At 34.2% G+C, this 17,819-nt stretch overlaps 2 protein-coding genes across 2 annotated transcripts in view; both read left to right on the forward strand.

The window, feature by feature from the left end:
* LOC137398498 (E3 ubiquitin-protein ligase LRSAM1-like) overlaps positions 1-3,293 on the forward strand; it is a 63,218-nt gene extending 59,925 nt beyond the window's left edge. The window contains exons 18-19 of the mRNA XM_068084614.1: positions 273-410; positions 2,734-3,293. Of these exons, the coding sequence (XP_067940715.1) occupies positions 273-410; positions 2,734-2,853 (258 nt within the window). The 3' untranslated portion in view covers positions 2,854-3,293. The remainder of the gene's footprint in view (positions 1-272; positions 411-2,733) is intronic.
* Positions 3,294-11,579: 8,286 nt separating this feature from the next.
* LOC137398323 (putative uncharacterized protein DDB_G0271982) lies at positions 11,580-11,882 on the forward strand. Its single transcript, XM_068084431.1, has one exon. It carries the CDS (start codon positions 11,580-11,582, stop codon positions 11,880-11,882), a length of 303 nt encoding a protein of 100 aa, XP_067940532.1.
* Positions 11,883-17,819: the final 5,937 nt, after the last annotated feature.

Genomic DNA, 17,819 nt, shown 5'->3' on the forward strand with positions numbered 1-17,819 from the left:
GCATTGACATCCCTACTGTAACATGGAAACTAGCGTAATATTCTGGGTATAGGCATGGCAGTGTATAATTGTAATTATATTTAGTTTATATTATAATGGTATAAAAAGACTTAACAATATGACTGTTTGACTGTGACTGGACAGCCAAGGACACTTCCGGCACTCTGTTGCCATTCATGTCATAAAATATGTCTAGAGAAGTTGTCTTTTATTTGGACAAGTGCTACCAAGCATTTGTCACTGACTCATAAATGGGAGCCTCTTTATTACAGAAAGTACCAGAAGCTGCCAGCAGCCTTCCCTCTGCACCCTCTACCAACGACTTGGGGGCTCGATCTAGTTCAGCCAGTGCTCCTTTGGAGGTCCTCGCTCACGTTACCACTGAGTGTGTCATTTGTCTGGATCGGCAGGTATGGCGAGCAAGGAGTTGTGGGCTCACGCTTTTGCTTCCTGAATAGCTTAGCAACAAAGTGCATATACAGTAGACACTCCTATAACGTTTACCTCATATAATGTAAATTCCAGGTAACGTCAAAAAATTATGCAGTTTTTGGCTTCTTACTATGTAAAAAATTCCATATATTGTAAAGTGTCAAGTAGGGGCAACTTCTCAAATTCGATTTGAATGGTAACATATGTCGCCGCACTTGTGATAAAAATTGGTGTGCGTATAGTGTTACATTTATTATACATGTATATACATTTTTCATGACATTATAGTTTGTCCTGATAAATCGTCAGATGCGTCGACAAAACAGAGGATAGGTAGCTACGCAATTGTTAATGAATGCCCAAAGGCGATTGATTGGTGCAGGTGTTATATTGTTGGTGTACTAATTTGAATGTCACGAGTTGGAAGTATCGCCGAAAGTTATCTTTTATTCTGACCTTGACCCATGCATAAATATAGATGACAAATAGGTACACACCACTCTTTTTATAGTTTTTTAGTAAAATATACTTTTGTTTTGTTTTATGGTAAACGTATAAAATATTTGTTACTAGTTATTAGTTTTACTTTGCAGAATAGACTTTGCTGTTTAGAAAAAAATGAACAAATCGTTGAATATGGACGTCAAATTTGTACGCTCCCCATCAACCTATTGTAAAATTACCGCAATCATTGTCTATAAAACCAGTGAAATCGATCAAAAAAAGGAGACAAGTTTTCGATATAAACTAATAATATTACAGTTACGATGCAGCCAACAAATTAAAAAATTGAGTCTGTATTTTTTTTTTGGTCTGCCAAAGGGTGAGTTTGGAAAAATCTTTGGAATGGATTAGACAATTTGACCGTTCTTAGAACGTAAAATCCCTATAATATACAAATTCTTGCAACGGATTATTTTCGTTTTAGTAGCGCCTGCTGTGTATGGCTGTCTACTTGTGTGTTTGAAAAAGAAATTGTGCCATCATTGTTTATAAAATACTAGCCCGAGTTCCTGACTGCTATAGCCGATCACGATCCATTTGAGTAATGATCTTTTGCAAGCAGTATGTGCTGAACATTTCAATAGTACGTTTTAGTGAAACTAGCTGAAGAATAGATCTTCATCGACAAACTCTGCCCACACATTGGGAGAATATTGTATTTTCTAAAGTCTACAAGCTCTTTAAATCAGTTTTATTATTGGAAATAATTGACGAAAATGCAAATGAGAGTATACATTTATCTGCCTCAGCATTAACTTTTCTTTATTTAGCAGAATAACTGAGAAATTCAACTATCAGTTTGTGCAAGATTGTACCAAATCCAAAGTTGGAATGCTGCCAATTCATGGGCCAGCTGCTGTAAACAATATTATTTCAACTATTTCTAGAGGTCGTCAAAATACGGGTCAAGGTCGTAGTTGCTTTTTGAGCATCGACTAATAACGGGTGTCCATTTTTGTTCTTAGTGACTCAGTTTTAAATTATCTTAATGTTGGTCATACAGTGACAGGCTCTGTTTAAAACATGGTCTTAACAGATTGTTTCCTTTAAAAATGGATCACTTTGTCAAGTCGGATATCGGGTGAGTTTGCTTTTTAACACTCTATGAAAACAAATCACCATTGCGACGAAAAAAATTAAATGGAGTAAATCATAATCATATCATAATATAATAATAATAATATAAATGAAATGACTAATAAGAAAAAGAGGTTAAATAACTACTAAAATTGGTAGAAGTTAATTGACGATAGAATAATCCATTTGTCCAATCTAGTCTATACTATTATTAATAAGAGACATGTCTGTCTGTTTGTCCATCTGCCCGAAGCCATGGTTACAAGTTAAGATAAAAAATAGCTTTGCGCAAGATTTGAACTCACAACACGCAACATAATAGGTCAATACACCACCAACCGCGCCAATCAACCATGAAGTTGTATTTTAAAGTAACTGTTTGTCTAGTTACTACACCTAAAGGTTTCTTACAGCATGCTGCATTGCTAGGTTACTAGTACTCATAACTGGTAAAATTGTCATTTCTGATTGGTTTACTATGATTTACTCACGTTCTGTTTAATTTGACTAGCCTCCAAAGCAATCCTACCGATCGCTTGAACATTTCGCCTTTTGCATAGTTTGGCAGACATAATTTTTTGCAGGTCAACTCATTTTTAGTCAAAACCATAGAGCTATTTCCATTGAGCAAAGTCTTGGACGAACTATCTTGTAGTCTTGCAAACAATTAAACCCTGTTTAATGTTTTTCTATTATTATGGGTTTTTATATTTTTTGCAGACGGGCATCGTGTTTCTGCCATGTGGTCATGTGTGCTGCTGTCTGGACTGCTGTCAGTCTCTCTTCAACTGTCCTATGTGCCGCTCGGAGATTTCGCAGAAGATCATTCTCGAAACCTAGTTTCGTGTCTGGAGTTTAAGTCAAACAAGTTCACATGCTGGGATTTTATATTTATCAAAATTGTATTTTTATTTTATTTTTATTCAATTTAAAATATTTTTGTGCATTGAAGTGGCTACGTTAAGCCACGGTTCCTATATATCCCTGTGCTCACTGTATGTTTACATGCCAAAAAATAGTCACTTTTATTTGGAATTATATCTGACCTTCAGGTAAACTTGACATGTTTTTTTGCCACCACTGTCTTGTGAAATATTTTAAGATTAGTTCTTATGCAGTTCTGAAGGTGTTGTTTCTACACGCGTCTGCCATGATGCTAGCAGGTGGGAGCAGGTATTGTTTGTGATTCTCTGATCAAATTTTCCGCAGCAGGTATTAGCTACTGCTTTTAATTGTGATTATGTTATCTTATGGGTAATAATATAATATTATTTATGTAATGAATAGCTTGTATTAAACGTTATTTCCAACTTAATGGTTATCATCAAAAATGAATTATTATTACAATGTCAAGGTTACTAAACTGTCATTTAGAGAGTTCATTGTAGGCATTGACATCTTCAACATGCGCACCAAAACTCAGGTGAAGGCGCTAATGTTTTTTTATAGCTTAATTCTATTTCTCGTGTCTCCTTGGCTGACTATGCTAGCAATGATTGTATGTATGCTTTGAGCAACTCAGTTCTTAATTCAATTTTTACAAATAGAAGTTAGAAGCTACAAGTTTTACAATTTTAATGTTTACCTGTAACAATCTTACTATAATAGTTAAGATCAATGACTAATCGACAACAAGCGGGTGTTTTATCGAAAAATGGAGAATTAATAATTGTCTAAAACACATTCACATACATGCCCAGCTTTTCTGCGACCAAAACAATCACCGCGTTTCCATGCTTCGAACGGGGTTGGAGTTATCTGCTGCTGAATTTGCACCTTATCGTTTCAATTATTCATAGTCGTACTATATAGGCTTTCCAAGATTTGTGATGTATCTGTGAAAACAAGACTTGTTAAACTAAACTCGCTTTTGGGTCATGGTAACACGGAAATATCAATTGTGCTTTCTTGCTTCAAATGGGTTCGGAGTTGCTCTCATTCTGAATTGTACAAACGGTAATATCCTAACACATTCGGCATCATTTTGCTTTGTTAAATATTGTAGGAAAGCATTCACTGTAAGCATAGTATTCAACATCATAAAAACGCTTGCTACTAGTACTGCACGATATCTTTGCATGCACATTTGATTACGTGGTCTCTAAATAATGTATATCGAAATATATCGAACATTGGAGTTGTCTTCTTTCGATATACCGTATATTGTTAGGTTTTAACATGAACGATATGAAAAGATATCAGTTGAAAAACAGGAGTTGTCCCCTCTTTAGAATAAAGAGAATGGACAACTACAGTTTTGCAAAACAAAATAAGCCGATATTTCGACCAAATATCGGCTTCGATATTCATATCAATTTAAAAACTGACCCAATATAAAATCATCCACAGAAATATATCGTCACATCGAATTATACCACTTTATCATGCAGCACTACTTGCTACTGATAGATCCGAATCAATAATACTCGGCCAAGCTCTCTCCAGTGTAGGTAAAAAGTTTCAGCGATCTACTCGTGCCAGCCTCTTCTTGGACTTATTTGTGCTAGGTTTAAAAACTCCTTACTAGAAGCGACTGTCGTTCATATACCTTGTATTATACAGTGATAAATTGTGTAAGACATCTGGTAGAATAGACCTCAGCAAGAAAGAGCACAAACAAAGTTGTGGTTAGGCATAATGGCATAGTTGGCACAACTAGTTGACTAGGTATGCATTGAAGAGTGAGTGGTTGAGGTTGAACATCTGTGCACAAAAGCTGCAGGTGTAATCTACACTTCAAGTTCTTTATTTTTCTTTGCATTTGTAAGAAAATGAATCGGTGTTTATATCGCCCCAACCAGAACTTGAGCACAGCCACTGGAACTAACTTAATTATCATTGCAGGAATAAAGAATGAAAAACGTTATTCAGGTACAAATTAAAGGTGATCATTTCAAAGACAAGATACAATTATACCCTGTTTAATACTGTCTCAGTTATTTTTTGTACAAATACATGACTGAAGGGCCGATGTATTGAGATGAGTGTGTAATAAATAGGACACAAGAGAGAAATCTATTGATGATAATTACATGCATTTAAATAGACCTGGAATCGTTCCCTCACTACTACATAAGTATTCACTGTCATTTTAGATCTATACTGGATAGTTTTATTACCATGCTTGAAACCAAAAGAGTTAAAGTAGATTTTGTGTTAAAGATTATTTTAGGTTTGAAATTCAGTGTATTAATTTAATTGATTCAAAATGACAAATTGCAGCGGTATTTAGTGTGAATTAGTATCACTAATATAACATAAAAACTAGCATAATATTCTGGGTTTAGTAAAGGCAGGTTTTATTTTATTATGGTATAAAGTATACTATATTCTACAACTTTGATCTTGTCATCTTGCTTGAGGTCGTTGCAGTGAATAAAAAATATAGTCGATAATTAAAGTGCTTCACAAAAGTTTACTTTATATGGGACTCACACTTTTTTTTGTGTGTGAAATGCCGGGTATTCATATAGTATACATGTTAGTATAATCTGTAGTTATCTGTAGTTATAAAACTCTGATCATTTTATAATCTTGTTTGAAACTTTTACACTGAAGAAATACCGGGCGGCCAGTAATGCGCTTCATAAAGACTCCTTTATGCGAGTCTCAAACTCCTTGCACTCAGTTTCAAAGACCAACACGCTACCACATGCACCATTCACCCGCTTTACAAAGGGGAACATAATCATAGAGTGATGTTTCGTGATGTTCCGTGATGTTCCGTAGTGTTCCGTGATGTTTGGTGATGTTCCGTGGTCTTCCGTGATGTTCGGTGAAATTCGGTGATGTTCCGTGATATTCCGGAATGTTCCGTGGTGTTCAGTCATGTTCCGTGATGTTCCGGGATGATAAAAAATTCTCACGTGAAGAAAAAATTGTAAAAAAAGACACTACAGTTTATTTATTGTGTAAAAACAGGTACACTCTAAGCAATGCCAGGCTCAATTGGAAACCGTAGAACTTTAGTTTTCTGTACAAATGTGATCAATCGAATTAGAAATTCAAGAATCTATTTTTTTACGTATTAAGACAATAATTGTTCTCAATGAAGGTGTTCATAGTTTCTTGTCATGAAATTGTTTGCGCTGAATTGGAAAGAGCCCCCAGCATCATCAAGCTTGATGTTAGTACTCACTAAAGTTGTTACGTTAACATTTAAATAAATTTTGTTATTATTGTAACATAACTAAATTTATTTTAGAAATTTTTATTTGACAAAAATGCTCATCTAGATATGAACTTTTGCCCAAGTAGTCCTCAGGCCTTGCTAGTGTTGGCCCTGAATTCATCTAGTGTAATACTGTATGCCTTACAGACATTTTACCATTCATCCAATAAGCTACATGTAGTTTCAACTATTCTATTCAACATAAATCATTGTAATTTTTATTCATTTTCATCATTTTCCTGTTCTTTTATGCATTGCTATTATATTTAAAAGTTTACCAATCTGGAAAGATATAAAAAAATTTGTTAGCAAGTTTTGCAGTTAAAATGGCTCACAGACTTTGAAAGGAATAAAGGTAGCAAAATTGATCAAGTAAAACATGTTTGTTCCCTTTTAAAACTTTCTTTCGTTAAGATGATATTAGCAGTAGCTTTTTAGGAGTTATTTGCTCATGCTCGTCACTTCACTGTGATAGCATCTGAGAAGAGAGATATCCCAGAAAAAAACCAATGAACCCCACAGCAACGTTAAAACCAATAGCAGCCCAAACAGGGTTGGTCTCGAGAACCCGTCTTGCTGCTATATCATCTTCCCTGGTCTTGTTCATTAGCTGCTCCTGAAAACATACAGTTATGTTTCAAAACAGTTTTTAAATGAATAACGGGAAAAATACTGTGCTCACCATTTATAATTTGGTAAATGGTAAATTTATAATTTACCATTTATTGGTGTTATTATTAATAAAATTATTAAATTATAAATTATTAAAATCATTATACCAATTTGTGTTTACCATTTATAAATAGTAAACACAGTATTAGGTTTCATCTACCTGGATATTGTTCAAGCTACCTAATTGATGAGGAGACTATGCAAGCGCCTAAACACCAATCTATATACATGTATATAAATCTCAAAGTTTGTGTGTGATTCGGTTTGTCCAGCTATAGATATTAAAATCTTGGAAAGAAAAATCCACATTGCAAAAGATTTGATATCGGAACCTTTCATTCCCCAGAAGATATGCTAAACCATTAAGCTATGCAAAGTTGATGGATTAATTGGTCGATATGAGTCGATATCTGAGTGAAAATATGCATAGCGCAGTGTAGTGTACAGGCAAGTCATTGAAGCTTGCTCTCACGGCTCTTATTAGTAAGTTACTACATAACTCAAATTAACCATTAGCTGTGTGCCAGGCTGATGGCAAGTGGCAGGCAACTACATTACCTGCCACTTTTTATAAGCTGGTTTTTAATACCCGTGCAATGCCAGGTGTTCCGTTAATCACTACAATAATCTGTTTTAAGCCATGAGTCAATGCAAAAAATGCATTGAATGACATTTGTACTTTTCTTCACTATAGTAAGATTTATGCCTGTCCATTCAAAGCCACAATACAAGTTGGGACAAAAGCGTTGCACCATATAGAATTAGAACTCTCAACTTTCAGTGCGCCCAAATTGACAGTCTAACAACTGTGCTGATCATCCGCTTTTTGGTATTCCAGGTTAATTGTACAGACTTATTACATCAGACAATTTCTAATGGCTAATAAACTGCCAGAGTCTTGATTGTAATCAGTGCCGTGCACCCTTCTAACCAACTTTTCAGTTAGAAAAAGGATTACATCATGTAGGGTTTGAACTGGTGAGATTCAGCTTACTGTTACTCTCTGTGGTTTATCAGCAAACCTGATGATTTTTCACAGCACTCAAGACTGCCAAAGTATAATTAGTAATTATGTCATGCATTTCCTCTGACCGTGCCAGACCAAGGTGCGAGCTAATTCTAAAGTTACAGACACACTTGGCGATATGTAGAGTGATATCGCGCTGCTGCGTGGCACTAATCTGAGCCAGAACTTGCTCAGCAAGCTCATACAAAGTGATAACCCTAGACATTCTCTAGCACAACTTGGTCGCTTGTGAGATGCATTTCGATTGGTTGATTTTACTCAGAATGCAGTTCTATGGCAGGTATTTTTTCTTATCGATGTTCACCAGCTGAACGTATAGCAGCAGCATTTTGCTCTTTTGTTACAATTGAAACATCATCAACATAAAAACTGAATTGTTCACAAATTTAATAGAAGCAATCTCAGTCCTGTACGACATAACACACCAAAATTCCAAAAAACCTAGTTGACAACCAACGTTTGGAGTCGATTGTTGTGCAGGTTGGCCATCTTGAGAATGATAAATATTTAATATATCAATCATGAAAAACTATTATAAATAAATTATTTATATTAAAGTTGTGAAATACCTCTGTTAGAATACAGAAATCGTTTTTTATGTCTTTTTGTAGTGTACAATTCGTGAAAGTGAGATAGGCCTAATAACAAAAGCGGAAGTTGTTTACATCGTTGCCTAGATGGCACCACATTAATTTACCTAAATTTATTAATAACTCCGAAGAAACTAATGATACAGAATTTTATTGGCAGTTTGTGAGTCATCGTCGTTACAAACTACAAAGCTACAAAGCTACATCATCGTTTGCTGATTAATTGCTCAAGTTTGTTTAGACACACGCCAGCGATATCTCTATGCCCCTCATAATTCTCGCGATAAAATCGCCGAGTGTGTCTGAGCCTTAGGACTTTTTACATTCCTCTTGTTTATTTGGCTAATTATTTTAGCAGAACACACATCTTTTTTTTCAAAAAAGTAAATGTTAAAATGAACTTACACAAATTTTAGTAGATTTTATCAAGAAAGATCGTTATTTTTTATCATTTGCGGTTGTTTTGATGTTTGAGCTAATCTGACCACCAAAATGTTTCAAGATTAAAATCAACAAAGCTTCATCGCGATTAAATTGCTAAAAAGAAAAATGTGTTACTATATATAATGTATACTATGTATGTTATCAGATATGTTTAATGTAGTATAAAATGTTTAATATAGTTTTATAGTAAACAACCAAAGTCTAAAAAAATATGCAAAATATGCTTGACAGTTTACCGGTTTGTGAACATATTTTAGATTTAGCAAAACTTACTACTAAAATATAAAAAAGTTTTGTTAAATACTTTTTATTATATAGAAATCTCCCTGCACACTCGTCTTTGAAAAAATAGCAATTGATATAAATGGCAACTGTTGAAAGTTTACACATAAACATGATTAGCTTCCAGATCTTTTTGTGTATAAAAATTGTCAAGTTTTGAAACAAACTAGCTTTAAAAAATACACGGTACTTCATTCATTCCACAATCTAAACGGCTTACGCTAACTCCTTTATAAAATTATCTATTAAAATGTATTATGTAAAACCCAAATTAAAAAAACAACTTGGAATTAGACAAATTTATAATGTGTATATGTATTTTCTAAATATGTATTTAATACATATTTAAATTGACAATCTTTTGTTAAAGTACTTGTTCCGTGTCAAGTTATTCTAGCAACAAGTAAACACAACTGTTGCTTGGAAGAAATATGCAATCGGAGGCTGTGATAGTGATGAACAGAGCAACTTCCTGGACATTTGACTAAAATGCATGTATAACGTTTTGTTGGCATTAATGATCATCAAAAAAGTGACGTTTTTTATACATGCAAAAAAACAATAAAAATAAAAAACTGATGAAGTTAATATTAAGTTCGATAACATATTTGACTATTTTGTAATATTTTTAAATTACTTCCACATTGTACCAAATTGTAGAAATCTTTTAACAAAACCCCAATTTTTTAAATTAGTACAATCATTGAAATATTTTAAACGACTTCAGTAGTCAGGCCACTTGAAGTCTGAAGCTACGTCTTTTGTGTTATAAAGTAGCGTCTACAAGTAGAGTTGCTCATAAATGAAGCTTGTGAAATGCGTTGCCTAACCCATCCTCCTGTTCTCTGTATGAAAGCTTCTACTGTTGACTCATTAAAGTAGCCCACGGTCCACTCAATGTACTTCTCTATACGATCCCAAACGACCCCGTCAAGGTGTGACTGTATGGATATAGCACTAACCGCGACTACGGCCTGCGAAGGAATATGATCGCATTAACTTGATTTAATAAAAGTGCTGATCAACACTGAGAATTTAAGTTGTGGCTATAACTTTGATATCTTAAAAGTGCTCAACATTAAATATTAATTATAAAACTTTTATGGTGACTTTTTTTCAATTATTTTTTAAAAATACTAGATTTTTATATTGTAAAATCATTGGGCAAGGAAACTTAACTAATTGAAAATCATTTTTCTATGCGAAAACTGTTATTATTACTTGTGCAATGTCAGGCATTCAGTAGTACATAGTATACATCGGCTATGCACAATAGCCATTGCATTGAATAAAAAATATAGTCGATAATTATAGTGCTTCACAAAAGTTAATTTTATAAGGGATTCAAGTTTTTTATTATGTGTGAAATTTTGGGTATTCACCTAGTATAGTTCTAAAACTCAGATAATTCTATAATCTTGTATGAAACTTTCACATTGAAAAAATAACGGGTGGTAATTAATGCTCTTCATGTGTATTATATACTGGAGACTACAGTTTATACATAGTTTACAGTACAAGTAGATATATGTTATACTAAGACGTCTGAATGGAACCCCTGTCAAATAAGCACAAAAAGGAATATAGACAACCCTTGAAAAATTCCAGCAGTGCCCCTAAGTTCAGGCGGAAAAAAGAACATTAAAAATGACAGGAACTCTATAGAAGGAAATTGAACCGACAGAAGAAATTAATAATAGAAAGGACTGACATAATGAAATAGGTACTTGTCACTCTCCTGCTAACCAAGCAAATGAGATGGCAAAAGTGATCAAATCATGATGACGCAGATGATGAAAAGGAAGGTTTTAAAAAAAAGACACTGTTACTGTTAGATCATAAGTTGCCTGTGATTTGCATTTTGGTCTTTTTATAATGTAGGGTTTCTACCAGGTGGTTTATTGTATATATATTGTCAAATATAATGTAAGGCGACTGCCTAGCTTGGCTGCTGGAATAGAGGGAGGAGGTATGGAGGAAAGAGAGAAATAGAGGGAGAGGGAGATAGAAAAAAAGCAACGGAGGGAAAGAAAGAGAAAGGGAAAGAGAGAGAGAGAGATAGAGATAGAGAGAGAGAGAAAGAGGGAGATAGGGAAAAAGGGAGAGAGATGGAGAGAGGAACAGAGGGAGAGAAGGAACGAGGAACAGAGGGAGGAGAAAGGGAAAGAGGGAGAGAAGAAAAAAGGAAAAGAGTGAAAAAGGGTGAGAGGAAGAGAGAGAGAGAGAAGTAAAGAGGGAAAAAGAGAGGGAGAGAAAGAAAGAGAGGGAGACAAAGATAAGAGGGAGAGAAGGAAGAGGGAGAGAGGAAGGAAGGGAGAGAGGAGAGAGGGAGGAAAGGAGAGAAGGAGGGAGAGAGAGGGAAAGAGAAAGAAGGGGAGTGATGGAGAAAGAGAGGGAAAGAGAGGGAAGAAGAGAAGGAAAGGAGAGAGAGAGAGAGGGAAAAAGAGAAGGAAAGGAGGGAGGGAGAGATAGAAAGAGGGAGAGAGAACAAAGAAGAGAAGGAAAGGAGAGAAGGAGAGGGAAGAAGAGAAGGAAAGGAGAGAGAGAAAGAGAGAGAGAGAGAGAGAGAGAGAGGGAGAGAGATAGAAAGAGGGAGAGAAAGAGAGAGAGGGAAGAAGAGAAGGAAAGGAGTGAGTGGGAGAGAGAGAGAGAGAGGGAAGAAGAGAGGGAAAGGAGTGAGTGAGAGGGAGAGAGGGAAGAAGAGAAGGAAAGGAGAGAGAGAATGCATCACATTAGATGAAATAATTACAGAACAGGCTTCTGCTAACCTTCAAGCAAAACAAACAATGTGAGACCAAAATTTTAAAAATGTTGAACAAGTTCTATTCTAGTGAGATTTCATTTTTAGTCGCTACCGTAGTAAACTATGTAAAGTAATATCCAAACTTTAATAGATACTCTAGATATTTACTTTAATGAAACTGGTCATTGCTGTTTAAAAAATTTAGACCATTTAACAAAATATAAAATAAACTGCAAAAAATAAATAATAGTAAAGTAAAATTATGTGTAATGAAAGATAACGCTTGTTTAATAAAACTTGGTAATGCGAAATAAGTTAATGGAAATTGTTTCCATTATTTGCATCAATAGAAAAACCTTTTTTAACTAAATGGTAACATTAGTTAGCAATATTCTTGAAATTTTCTTTTGATTTTTTAATATATTTAAGATGATTTTTGTCAGCATCAAGAGCAAATAAAAGACGTACCTACTAATTAGTCTGTCTTACTATAAAATCAGCAATATTCTTGAAAAAAATAGGCGGTTATATCAACAACTTAAAATGATGAACATATTGCCCAGATAAATTAAAATTTCCTTTTGACTATGCAAAGCTAACTTTCGTTTTATTCTGTAAAGTAAAAGCAGTTTTATAAAAATATGTATTTTTTCAAAAGAATTAAGTTTAAAGGAAGAAGGATATTAACAAGTAGGCAGTTATATGGACAATTTGAATTGTTGAGCAAATTGTTTACAGGGACCAAGTTATAACTCAGCCTATGTATCACTAGATTTAAACTTAATCTGTAAAATACATGCAGTTCTGTCAAATTATACAACTTTAAAAACAGTTACACCAAAAAATGATAACTTAGCAGTATATTTTGAATAAATTCTTCCTTTAAGGTACATTCTGTTTTTTAATACACATAATTTACTTTACTTTTTTTTATTTTTGTTTTTTTTCTTATGATCTAATTTGTTCTTAATGGTATTAACATGTGGTAATAAAAGTAATATCTACCTACTATGTAAGTCTATCTATTTTTCTATCTATTTATTCATCTATCTATTTATCTATCTATCCTTCCGTCTATCTATCTATCTATCTATCTATTTATCTATCTATCTATCTATCTATCTATCTATCTGTCTGTCTGTATGTCTGTCTGTCTATCTATCCTTCTATCTATCGGTCTATCTATCTAATTATCTATCTAACCATCTATATATCTATCTGACTAACTAACTATCTATCTAACCATCTATCCATCTATTTATCCATCTATCTATTTAAATATCTATCTATCTATATATCTATCTATCTAACTAACTATCTATCTAACCATCTATCTATCCATCTATCTATCTATCTATTCATCCATCTATCTATCTAAATATTTATCTATCTAAATATCTATCTATCTAAATATCTATCTATCCATCTATCTATCCATCTATCTATCTATCTATCTATCTATCTATCTATCTATCTATCTAAATATCTATCTATCTATATGTTACACTACATGTTGTAAATAGTGACAGAACATGAAACTTCCTATTGCTAAGGTTACTGTTACAAATAGATGATAGTCTATCTACTTTCTATGGCTGACAACGTCAAAGTGAAACAAACTATGCAGCTGCTACTATAAAAAGTGCTAGACCAGCCTAAGGAATAGCTGATGTTTAGTGGTTAAGGCCCTAGATTTTGTATCAATAAGTCAGTAGTTTGAGCCAACTAGCAACCATGGGTGGTGCTAAGAAGGGCATCCGACCACAGTCACTTTTGCGCCAAGTCGGGTCATCGGCGACCAAACTTGGCACCACCAAACTTGACACGAGCCGACCAAACTGGCTCCCCATATGCGCTCCAGCGCAGATAACCCTGCAAAACTCAAAACGAAACTTGACAAAGGAAGGAGGAGCTTTTCTCTGAGCCAACAGACAGCTAGTTAGAGATGGTTCTCAATATAATAAAACCCACCAGAGGGCGGTGGCAAACCACTGGTGAAATCTGCCAAAAAAGTCATGGTCCCAGCAAGTAGGAGAGCCATGAGACTAAGAAAGAGAAGCCAGCTTATCTAGCTGGTCTGCCTCTATTATCCTATTAAAGAGGCTGTATAACAGTGTCTCATCCCACGACCAAACACGAGTGAAGCGATTGGTTGCGAGATTTATGATAAATGCATAATGTGCACACAACTCCGGAAAAATTATCCGCTGACGGCGTGACAAAACCATTGTACCGAAATTTCTTCAACAAATTTAACCATTTTTCTGTAGAGTCATTTAAGTATAATAATGATACAAAACATATATAAACCTATTTAAATATGTTACCAAGCCTTTGAAAGGTTACCCCAATATCCTAAAACTAACCCATCTGATCGGATAATACATAAGTAGACAGATTAAGTCGGCCTAAAGTTGAAATAGAAACTTGAAAAGACTTTTTTAATCAAAATTAAGACCGGCCAACGAAACTCCAATAAGGCCGTACGACAAATAGTATAACCATTAAGTTGTCCAAATTTCACTAAAAAAGCGTGCACATTTCACCAGTCTATATCATTGTCTAATTGTCGAAGGTTTCTGTAATTAACGTAGACTGAGGCATAGACAGATTTATAAGTACGAAAATGTGGTACACAGTTTCTCAGCCTACGGTTTTTGTCCAATTACCAAAGGTTTTTTAAATTATCTAGAACTTTAGCCAGTTTTCTTTACATCTTGTCTACAAGCTAGGGCCAAACTACAAGACCTCTTTGTGACAAGAATATTTCTTTATTTCACTCTAGTTTGCAGAAAACTTTCAAACGCGTGAATGCTAATGCTTGCTTCCTGTTACATTTTGCTGTGAAAACCATTCTACATTCAACACGACCAACTTTCAAACTGTATACATATTACAAGGCAGCTTTCCATTTTACTTCTAATATTGCATTTCAGAAATAAAATAAACATATTTCTTTATTGCTGTTGTTAGTTAAATCAATGATATATAGCCCCCAAGGATAGCCGACGGCTATTGTGTGGGCGGAGTTTAATGATTGAGCCCTATTGGAATGAACCCTAACATGGCACCCGAACAAACAAATATGCTGAATAAAGCCCCTTGTAAATTTACAAATATTATGAACTATAGTGGTTATTTTACTGATCTGTTGAATTCATTTTGTTGTCAAATAAATATAGTATCCCAATATTGTCACCGTTATGATCGGCCCGTTGCCATTCACAAGCATTCGTGATATTAATAGTCGCAATTGTAAAATAGCCCAAATTCGGTTTTATATTTAGATTTTGAGTATGAGCACTACACTGCACAGTTTTGCCTGCTGTGCCCATCTTATTGGCCAGGTAAAACAATGTGACAACGATGAAAGACTTTGCCATTTTATATTAGGGGTTGCAAAATATTAATAAAAATCTAGGAAAAAAAGGCGGTTGTTCGGGTAATCTTTGGTAAATTATATTCACCTTTAAGCTATATACGACTTATACCAATTTCACAATTAGTAAAAGTAGGTTATTTGAAATGTTTTACTTTGCATGGATCTATTATGTTGGTTAGGTATTATCCCTACGTTTTAGAAATTCAAGGTTTGCTATTGTGAACCGCGGTCTACTGACTGAATGAGCTAATGAAACGATAACAGCGAGTTGTGTTTTCCAAAACCTAACAAGGCAACGCGACCGCCCCGCGAGAATTGTGTTAGCTCCGAAACCCAGGCAAGCACAATCCTAACAGAGAACGATCATTAAACCCCACTTATTTGATAGCCGTCACCTATTCTTGGGGGGCTGTATAACATTGGTTAAATTACTTACAGTAGGTTAGGTCTACAGCTTGAATTAGTATTTATTTTATTGTTGTAAAACATAAGTTTGAGATAGTAGTATATTGGGTCTGATTTTTATACAAACATTTGTTTTGCATAATTGAGCTTTTGAATTTCATTTCAAAACAACTTGAAAACTACCATGGGCATACAACCTCCCAGAACACCAAGCTGTTGCAGTGGACGTCCACATGTCTCCCAATTAATACGGAGAAGGAGAAATAGAAGGTCTTCACAGCAACCCCCAACATCAAATGCTAATGTTCAACAACACACTACTCAAAATAATAAAAACAACTCATATGATTCAGAGAATTCTTTAGTAGATGTTGTAGGCAATGTAAATGACATGAACTTGGCAGCCCCTTTGTTTCCAGATGATGATCATGATTTTATGGACATCATTGACCATGAAAATATTGCACCAAATATTGCACAAAACAATATTGCTTCTTCCAATGCTGCCCCTCCATCACATACCTCATTTTCAATCTTTAGATTATCCTGATTTTCAAGAACTGCGTAACAACTTTCTAGGCAGAGTTGACAACAACATATCACAGCTCACATGTACTGGATGTAATGAGAAACACTTTATTACATACAATGTTCAAATACAACTATGTCATATGTGCCAACAAGTTAGACCTGACGCTGTTAATAAGTTCAGTGCAGCCAACAATATTGACCCAGGTCTATCTGTTGAATTGGTATCTTCTCTTAGACTTATAGAACAATTACTCATTGCTCAGGTTAATCCTACAATGTCTATATTCCGTCTTCCCCGTGTTGGCCAATTTGGGTTCAGAGGTCATGTCATCAATTTCTAACGATTCTTATGAAATTATTGCTATATTTAATTATAAGCATAATTATTCGATTTTGTAAGATTTAATTGTAAGAATTACAATTTACAAGAATTTAAATTCTTGTAAATTGTAAACTCAAATTTACAAGATCGCAGTATATAGTGATCGATGTTGGGCAATATGTTACTGTTATTTTAAACAGTTTTGTTAAATATATTTTTAAAAAATCTATATAAATATAACATCTTCTTGATATTTTTAGCTATGACGTTTTAAAATGTAAACAAATTTGTGCATTGGTTTTCTATTATTACTGTATTTCTATATGAATAATATTGGTTATTCTAATAATATCAAAGCATTTTACTTCTAATATTGGCCAATATTGCATTTATTTTATTGCGGGGGAGAGATATAAACATATAATCTTTTCCTTTCATTATTGCTGTATGTTGTACATAATAACACCTAGTAGATTACAGCTACCATTGCAGTTATCCTATTGCCCTGCAGTGCCATTTGACTGCTAATATTGCATTTCTCAACCATCAGTACCCTTTCTTTTTTCCAATATCACTTTGGTCATGGGCTGTATGACAGGATAATTTCTAGTTTTTAAATTTTTTTGCAGTCTCAAGAATTTATGCATAGCTTGCTTAGTACAACAGAAAATAAATTTTAGTCTTACCAATAAAACCTGATCCATCGTAAAGTCATTCTTAAAAATATTCTTTAAAACCTTTTTCATGGCTTTCTTGGCATCATTTTCAGTTTGTCGAGCATTTACCTTTTGACTGCTGTTATGGAGGACAGAGGAGGGGGCTCGTTCATGCAGAGCCTCAGTTTCTGTCCAAGTACACAACCGTAAGCATTAATCACCTCAACTGAACATTAAGGGTGATTTTCAAACATTTCAGGTTATCTGAATTTAAGATATTTTATAAGATTAAAAAATTTAAGAGATGTTCAGGATATTTTATGATTAAAATTTGTAAAAATGGGTTGCGATTAAAATATTATTAAAGATATTATGTGCAAGATGACCTCACAAGTGATTATCGTTGCTATAAATGATATTAACTGTTGCATTGACGTTGAAACATTTTGCGTCTCTATTATGTTGGTCTCTCCGCGATTATAAATGCCATAATTACACTTTTGCTCAATCTGCTTGTGAAAACCTTGATCAATATTTGTCAACTTTAATCTTGAACCATCCTGGCAGCTACATCACCTCAA

The sequence above is a fragment of the Watersipora subatra genome, chromosome 6 (assembly GCF_963576615.1).
Source record: "Watersipora subatra chromosome 6, tzWatSuba1.1, whole genome shotgun sequence".
Lineage (NCBI taxonomy): Eukaryota > Metazoa > Bryozoa > Gymnolaemata > Cheilostomatida > Watersiporidae > Watersipora > Watersipora subatra.